The sequence below is a fragment of the Primulina tabacum genome, chromosome 3, assembly GCF_025594145.1.
Source record: "Primulina tabacum isolate GXHZ01 chromosome 3, ASM2559414v2, whole genome shotgun sequence".
Taxonomy (NCBI): Eukaryota; Viridiplantae; Streptophyta; class Magnoliopsida; order Lamiales; family Gesneriaceae; genus Primulina; species Primulina tabacum.
Window position 1 is genome coordinate 40,015,075 of NC_134552.1, and position 9,765 is coordinate 40,024,839.

The following is a 9,765-nucleotide window of genomic DNA, read 5'->3' on the forward strand; positions in this document are numbered from 1 at the left end:
ATTACTAGTTTAAAATATGATTCGACGTGTAAAAACACCTCAATAGAATTATTTTCGAAAATAACATATTAAATATACTATATTCATTTAATAAAAATATTTTCCATTTACGGTCACCGGTCCCCGTTCTTCGATCGCATCTCGAATAGCCCTTAAAAACACAGTTTTCTGCATTCTAATAGAAAACTATATTTAAACATGTAAACATGTCTACCACATTCAACTAATGCAATTAAAACAATTCAATTAGGTATTTTCTATTTTTTCTAGATTTGCATGCAGTTAGATTACATTATCGCATTTTGGACCTTACAGAAGTAGGGAAACAATTAGGAAAGAATATTAAAACACTTCGATCAGATCAAGGTGGAGAACACTTAAGTACTTAGTTTCAAGACTATCTTAAAGAGAATGAGATTCTCTCACAGTGGACTTCTCCTGCCACACCCCAGTTGAATGGTGTGTCAGAAAGTCGTAATCTGACATTGATGGATATAGTTCGATCTATGATGGGATTCATTGAATTGCTGCCATACCTTGGGGGATTTACACTTGAAACAGCTACAAAGTTGTTGAACCCAGTCTATACAAAGTCAGTTGATAAAATTTCATATGAGATATGGATGAGAAAGCAACCAAAATATTCTTTCTTAAGAATATGAGAGTATCCTGTTTATGTGAAGTGAGAGACAAATATTATAGTAGAGCCACTTTGTACTACTTTATGGGATATCCAAAGAATTCTTTTGGATATTACATTGACCGATTAATTCGGTTGGGAATAAATTTAGCAAGCGGAATAGGTCAAGTTATAGTAAATAGACGATGAGCCCAAGTATCGATCACACAGAGACTATTATTCAAGTACTAAGATTTAAATTATGCAATTTAATCTAGGCAAACAATAACAAGTAATTTGGAGATAATTTAAACTAATTAAATTAAACTAAATTATGCTAAATTAATAATTAAGATAAAATTTGCAGAACAGGTTGGAACATGGAGATTTTCAATTTCAAAAAAATGACCGAGAACACACAACGGTACCAAAATTTGATTATTGCCACGTATTGGAATTAATCAACTACGGATTATTCAACGTCACAATGTAATTCCCTAATTCAACTATAAATCTATTTTTAGACTATATAATCCTATTTTCATTTAACAGTCCAATTATTTCTATTATAATTTAATTAAACAAAAACGTATTAATCAATTATGGAATCACAGCCGTCGCCTAAAATTGCACATTGAAACCGAATACTCTTTCTAGTCTGTTTAACCGTGTGTTGATTAATATTTTTTTGAAGCTTAATTCAACCTAATCTCTTTCGAGTCAGGATCAAACAGCAAACATGCAAATAATTGGCCAAATTAAATGCAAGCAATTTATGCAAACATTAATCAATAACATAAAATAAATTCATAAATCAATTAATCAAATAAATGAACAAAATCAATAGTTTGGCACTATCGTGGTCACGATCACAAAGAGAACTACTCCATAAATTCAAAACTAGAGAAGATTCTAATATTCGAATTCATGACTGAAATTAATAAAATAAGAGAGGAGAAAATCTCAGCGATGGCGCGTGAATCTTGCGCGTGAAGTGTGTTTTCCTCTCTTTTCTCCCAAGCCGCAACCATCTTCTCTCCAGTTCCAAAAGTGTCAAAAGTCCCTCAATATCTTAGGTTTTCCTCTTTTATATTTTCCTTCCAAAAAGCCCAGCCAAACATGTTCTTTTCGAGCCCATAATTAATATCTTCCAAAATTTCCAAAAATCTGCGCCAAATCTTAAGCTGATATCAAAGGGCACGGACCCCGTATATACCTCAGGGTCAGGGTCCATGCCTCTTCGCTGCAAAATTCTGTCCGAAAAACCATGGACATGGACCCTATGTAAGGATCCGGAGTGGGATCCGTGTAGACTCTGTAATTTTCATTCTCGAAGATAATGGACACGGACCCCGGGTACAGTTCCAGAAAGGGGTCCGTGCAGACTCTGTAGTTCTCTTTTTTGGGCTTCTATGACGCGGATCCTTACACAGGGTCTGTGTAGGGGACTGTGTCATCTCTTTGTGCTATTTCATATTTTTTTGGGTGTTTCTAACATGGCATTGCGAAAGCTTGACTTTCTTTCCCTTTCGTTGGCTTTTATCACTTTTTGGTCAAACCTGCAAATAGCAATAATAAAACGAAATAAGCGCAAAACTCAAAATAAAAACGCCAGATAAGCACGAATATGAAAAAATAAAGTCCCTAAAATGCTATAGAATTCGTGCTTATCAACTCCCCAACACTAGAACCTTTGTTGGTACTCGAACAAATCAGACATGAAATAAAGATGAGAAATATCTTAGATTCAGAACTCAAGTAATACAATCACAACTTCTCAATTTGTCAAATTCTATCACCCCCGGTCAAAAGATCATGCTTCGAATATCACAAGATTCGTTTTCGTTGCAAATTAAGATTCAACCATTACCTAGTGAAGATCAAAAGAATGAAATGTGTGTAGTGTGCAAGTCAGAACTCATACTCATCAACAGCTACTTGGTTTCAGGATAACTTATATTCATTTATTTCTTAAACGCCCCATATTCTTGACTTTCATACCCCTCTCTACTAAATGTAGAACGATCATGACTTGGTTAATAGGTCTTTTCAAGCTTATAATGTAAGGCCAAGGTTCACGACAACAATAAAAGGCATGTGAATCAAAAGTGAGAGAAAATAAACATATTCCTGCAGTGCATTCAATCAACCTTTAATTCGTCACCAATTATTGTATTTTTATCATCTTTAGAGGTCTATCATCTCCTTGTTTTTTAATGTCCTCCAACTTTCACCCACAGATTTCTCTGGTGTCCTCAACACCATAAACTTTTCCCCTTTTTTTCTTTTTATTTTTTTTTCATAATGAATCATCGACACCTTCAAACATATTTCTTCAACTCATTGGAGTATCTTGAATATTTCAACGTGTACAGAAGGTTTATTTCTCTCAAACGTAGGTAGAAAAAAATGTATAGTCTAAAATTCAGGTGGTTGATGTGGGACATTGAATAAATTACGAATTGGGTCTAATTCCGTGTCATTGACACATACCATTAGATTTTTACAGGCTCAAGAAGGGTTATTAGAGACAATAAATGATGTATCGGGTAGGCTTGAAAGGCTCAAACGGTCCAAAGATCGCCTAAATCATCCATAAGTCACCATTGTTTGTATTTTCGCATCGAGGGCTAATCATATGAGTTCTAGGTTTTTTTTTAAGATCACCTTGAACCAATTCACCATCAATGAGCAAAAGTCTGTCCACGTGCATGGAATGAAATGTCAATACAAAACTGGTTCATGTCTGACTCTCTCCTTGAAACTACGACTCCTCTCATTCAATACTAATCATGAAACGATTTCCCGGATGATCCAAAATCTAACAAATTAATCAGGCACTACAAGAAAAATGATTTTCCGCAGCACGTCATCAACAGCGTGCATTAAACGCACGCTGCGAATACTACTTTTCATGGCGTGCACCCATATGTGCGCCATTAATATTGTTGCACTTGATACTATTAACGGCGTGCATTAAAAGCATGCTGTGGATATTGCTATTGACGGCTTGCATTAAAAGCACGCTGCGGATAGTAACTTGATACTATTAACGGCATGCATTAAAAGCACGCTGCGGATATTATTATGAACGGCGTGCATTAAAAGCACGCTGCGGATAGTAATATCTGCAGCTTGCATTTATGTGTGCTGTTAATAAATTATATAAACGACAGCGCACAATAAAGGCACGCCGCCGTTAATAGTATTATTAACGGCGTGCAAGTTTATGTATGCTGTCGTAAGTAAATCATTTTTTTAAAAAAAAATCGTGTTCAGACATTAACGGCGTACATTAATCGTACGTCGTCAATAGTATTATTCACGGCATGCATATTATAAGCACGCTGCGGAAAATGAGTTCGAATTTTAACGTAGCAACGTCTTTAGTAAATCCGTCGCTAAAGTTAAAGTTGCGACGAATTTAAGGCCACATTTAGCGACGGTTTACAAGAAACTGTCGCCGATTTAAGGCCACATTTAGCGACGGTATAGCATAAATCGTCGCCGATTTAAATCGGCGACGGTTAATAATTAACCGTCGCTAATATACTCACATCGGCGACCGTTTAGTAACAAACCGTCGCTAAAAAATCGTAAATTCTTTATTTATTCCCGATCTCCGTTCCATTTTTTTCACAACACTTAAAATTTTTCTCTACTTACATGATTTTAGTTTCGATTTAAATACATGTTTTTGTTTCAATTTTTGGTCAATTTTTTAATTTTTAATTAAGATCATGAGTTTTTTTTAATTGTTAATTAAGATCATGAGTATTATTATTATAGTTGTATTGTATTTTTATAAAAATGTATTAAATTATAAAAGTAAATTTTTTTTTTTAAATTTACGCAAAATTTAGCGACGGTTTTTGAACTGTCGCGAAATTATAACACCGTCGCTAAATTTTAAGACCGTCGCTAAATTAGCGACGGTTTGGCCCTGTCGCCGTTTGCGACGGTTGTGTCGAAAAGTGTCGCTAATTTTTTTTGTTTTATGACTATTAACGGCGTACTTGTGCACGCCATAGAAAGTTGTATTAACAGCGTACATATGCACGCTGCCAATAGTTTAACTATCAATAGCATACTCTGCACGCCGTTATTAGACTAAACCGCAAGCGTAAATCGCACGCCGCCAATAGTGTCAAACTTAAGACGGCTTTCAACTTTACAGCGTGCGTCGCAGCGTGTCCGCGGCGCATATTGCACGCTGCGGAAGCCCCTTTTTCTTGTAGTGAGGTTATCATGTAAAACAAGAGATCTTTCTCTAGATATAGTCGCATCATACGTGAAAAGTGTTGTTAAGTGTTATGCAAAGATGTGTAACAAAACTGGCCCACCCCCCATACTTTGAAATCGACACTGTCATCAGTGTAAAGCGATGAAAACTGAAAAAGAGAAAGACAATTAAAGCAAAAACACTTCCTTGGTAAAACGTCGAGTAAGTAGCAAAAATGTGGTAAAAATCATCAACTCTTGAAAATAACGATATCGAATGCACAAAGAAATGTAAAAAGTATAGGAAAGGCAAACAAGCAAACGAATAAACCAAAAGAGGATAAGCATAAAGAATAAAATGGTCCAAATACAATAAAGTAATGTAGTCACTGAATAAGTCCCATAAAATCAACATCAAAATATGAACGAAATGATAAAAATGAGAAAACTTGTAAAATCATCCACAATCAGGAGTAATAGGGGCCGGTGATGTCCAGGAGGGGTCCCCAATCGAATTTATCAAATTCCGCCTAAGTGGAACCTCGCGATCGATCCTGTGGATGAACTGAACGTTCAACAATCACGGAATTGTCATTAAGCGCCGAGCACCACTAAAAATTTTCTCGGCTGGTAAATCGAGAGGCATCAAATGCTAACCTAGCGAAACTAGAAGAGGAGGAGGCACCGCCTCGTGTGCGCTTACTAGTCAGTTTTTGATGAGGCATTCCGACTCAATCAAATAAATCCAAACACACCAACCAATCTTAGTCACAACAACCCTGTCAATTTATGACAAGCAAACCGAAACAATTCACGAGCTTCTCCCAACGCACCACCGATAATTAACCAGCATCCAATGTGAATCAATCGACATGTTATATGCTCAAACAATAAATTATCCCGAAAACAGTACTAATAGTGGTAAAAATTCAACCCATGAACAATCAAAGTCCAACAACCCAACAACTGAAAAATAACACCCAATCAATAACCGAAATAACATGCAATAACCATACGGGTGGCACAAAATCACCAATGATGATAATCGGATATGGGAATGAAGGTGTAGCTACGTTTACCGGAAAGAAAATGGGAGGGTAGTGCACAGTGGTTGGAAGGCGTCTCGGTGGCGAGGTCGAGAAGCAGAGACGTGGCGGTGGGAGGCGGCGATGATATTGAGCGGTGGTGGTACACGATGGTGGTTGGCTGTGATGATGGTGTAGGAGAAGGGATGCGAATTAGGGATTTAGAGGTTTTGGAGGCGGAAGTCGGGGTTTTTTTTTTACCGAATGCTGTCAAAAATAGAAGACACGGACCCCGTACTAGGGTTTGTTTAGAGATCTTGGTATATGCGTGAAAATGGCTAATCTGGAAGTGGTGAACAGGGACACCGTGTAGGGGTCTGGGAACTGGTCCATGTAGACTCTGGAAATCAACAGGTTGGAAATACTTTGACACGGACCCAACCCCTTGTAGGGGTCTGGATATGGGTCCTTCGAGACACTGGGAAAAGGCAGTCACAAGATTGAAGAACACAGACCCCGTGTGGAGGTCCGTCTAGTGGTCCGGGCGTTTCTAATTTTTTTTTAAGAGTACCCTACACACACTTCGAACCAGACACATACTTCGAAGCCAGGAATTAACAATTCTATAAACCTACATATCAAAATTGAAACTTGATCAAGCACACAAGATGCAAGAATTGTACAGAAACTTCCCTGGCCTATTTGACGTTCTCAGTCCGCTGGTCACAATAGAATCCCCCCATACTTGAGAAATCCCACCGCTAGTGAATAACCTACATGCACCACCACTCACTGAGATTAGCTCAAGATGTATGCATAAAACAAAATGAAAGAAAACTAAATTAAAGATGAAAAAAAAATAAAACTAAACACTCGGTTGCCTCCCAACAAGCCCTAAATTTATAGTCTATAGCCCGACTGTGTTCCTTTATTCAATTTGGATCCTGCAGATCCATGGTGGTCAGCTCATCGGGCATAGTACCACCATGATAAATCTTCAACCTATGCCCATTCACCTTGAATGCTCCCGGTTCTTCACTAGTGATCTCCACTGTCCCGTAAGGGAAAAATTGCGTGATGGTGTATGGTCTTGACCACCGTGAACGCAACTTGCCTGGCATCAACTTCATTCGAGATTTATATAATAGTACCAGTTGTCCGACCAAAAATTCTCGATGGACGATGTTCTGATTATGCCAACGTATGGTCTTCTCCTTGTAAATCTTGGCGTTCTCATAAGCATCCAACCTAAACTCATCCAATTTATTCAGTTGCAGCACTCTCTCGTCACCTGTGGTTTAGCATCAAAATTCTAGAATTTATGAGCCCAATAAGCCCTATGTTCAAGTTCTACGGGTAGGTGACACGACTTCCCATACAATAATCTAAAAAGAGACATGCCAATTGGGGTTTTAAAAGCAGCGCGGTAACCCCAAAGTGCATCGTCGAGTTTTCTAGACCATTCTTTACTTGAAGCACCGATAGTCTTCTCAAGAATGCGTTTAATTTCTCTGTTCAATACCTCGACTTGGCCACTAGTTTGAGGATAATATGGTGTGGCCACCTTATGTCGGACCTCATAATTAGCCAACAGACTGTCAAATTGACGATTACAAAAATGAGTACCCCCATCGCTAATAATGGCTCTAGGTGTACCAAAACGTGAGAAAATGAACGACAACCCTAGAGTCATTAGTTTTGCATGCAAGTGCCTCCACACACTTAGACACGTAATCTACAGCCACCAAAATAAACTTGTTACCAAAAGAAACTGGGAATGGACCCATGAAATCTATACCCCACACATCAAATATCTCACACACCAAAATATTATTGAGAGGCAATTCAGGTCTCCTAGAGATATTACATGTGCGCTGACAATTTGGACATTTTGTAACATATTCATGCGCATTTTTAAACAGAGTAGGCCAATAAAAACAAGACTGGAGGACTTTTGACGCAGTTCTAGTGGCCTAAAATGGCCTCCAGCCGGACTAGCATGACAATGAAACAAAATTTCACTTACTTTTCCTGAGAACACATCAACGGATTATACTGTTGGATAGATAATTAACAAAATCGGCATACCACGGTAAACTGTTGAACTCAAAAAGTTGTTCATCTGGGAAATCATCGCGAAAAATTTCATTGCCTTGACTTGGATTTTCCAAACGCTAGAGATGTTATGTAATTTGGTTCTCTGTCCCCTTCCTATCGATTATCTCCAGGTCAAATTCCTGCAACAGAAAAATCAAGCGAATTAGCCTTGGTTTTGCATCCTTTTTGGCCATCAAGTAGTTCAAGGATGAATGGTCAGTGTGCACTACAACTTTGCTCCCTATCAAATATGATCTAAATTTATCCAGAGCAAAAACCACAGCAAGAAGCTCCTTCTCTATAGTGGCATAGTTCATTTGGGCAGATGACAGTGTCATACTAGCATAGTAGATGACATGGATGAATTTCTCCCTCTTTTGCCCCAAAACGGCCCCTAGAGCTGCGTCGCTTGCATCACACATCACCTCAAATGGTGACCCCCAATCAGGCGCTATCATCACAGGTACGGTGATCGATTTTTCCGTCAAAACCTGAAATGCCTGCACACACTCATCGGAGAAATCAAAGCGCACATCATTTATCAGCAAATTGGTTAGTGGCTTAGCAATGCAAGAAAAATCTTTTATAAAGCGTCTATAGAACCTTGCATGTCCTAGAAAACTATGCACTCCTGTTGTGGGGACCCAGACGCTAATCCTGTTCTTAATCATCATTGGGACTAATTAATCAATTATAAAACAGGGTCTAAATTTTTTTTTAAAATGCGGAACGTAGTGAAATAAAACATATATACATCTCAGTATAAAAGTACAAGTCCTGTACCACATACATTTATTCAACTAAGGGTTAACAGCTAATATCACGTGTCTAACCCTATCTCTAATTCAAGTCTGGAGCCTCCACTCTAATCACGATCTCTCTTCATCTCCTCAACCCTGAATCTGTCCCACCTGTTGTCATGCACACATACAAAACAAGACAACAGCCGGATAATTCCGGTGAGAATAAATCCCAGTATAAACAATGTAAACATGCAATCATATAAAAACATATACAAAAGCATATAACAATTATCATTCACATGATCTAAAACTGTAAATCAACTAGTCCTCAGTCACAGACTCGACTCAAACAACGCGTCGTCTCAGACTCGACTCAACTCTAACCTAGGGATCCCAATGTCTGGATATTGATAATTATATCGAATCTCAGTCGATAGGAATGAATCAACCCTAAACGACATCGATATAATTCATATATCCAGTGTCTGTGCGAAACAGCCACAGAATTGACGAATCAGTCAAGGATTAAGCGAATCAGCCAAACTAGACGAATCAGCCAGTAATTAAGCGAATCAGCCAAAGTTTAGACGATTCAGTTGATAACTAGACGAATCAGCCAATAACCAGACGAATCAGCCGGTGACTCGGCGAATCAGCCAACGACTAAACAATCAGTAGTCAATACATGCAGTGGCTATAAATCAATAGACTAAAAACATCAATCTCACCAATTACAAATATCAATGCAATAAACTAAGTATGTGATTTAGGGAAACTCGAGTCAAACCTCACTCGAGTTGTGCAATCCCAACTCAACATTAATTTATACCTTTCGTCGCACAATCTCTGTCGATGTCGAAGTCTCGATGTCAAAGTCGCCAATACAAATCTGAAATGGCATCATCAATGTACATTCTATCAAGCTCTAGTACATCTCAATACATATAGGAATCAATATTTCATTTCAATGCATTTCGACGGCATAACGACGGATTCTCAATATACCGATCAACTCATATAACATAATCAATATCAACAACTCATAATCTTCATCATAAAC

General features: G+C 38.0%; 1 protein-coding gene across 1 annotated transcript; it reads right to left on the reverse strand.

Moving 5' to 3' along the window:
* Positions 1-6,797: 6,797 nt before the first annotated feature.
* On the reverse strand, positions 6,798-7,558 carry LOC142538712 (uncharacterized). Its single transcript, XM_075644010.1, has 2 exons — positions 7,267-7,558; positions 6,798-7,156 (listed from the first exon to the last, which is right to left on the reverse strand). Exons 1-2 carry the CDS (start codon positions 7,556-7,558, stop codon positions 6,798-6,800), a joined length of 651 nt encoding a protein of 216 aa, XP_075500125.1.
* Positions 7,559-9,765: the final 2,207 nt, after the last annotated feature.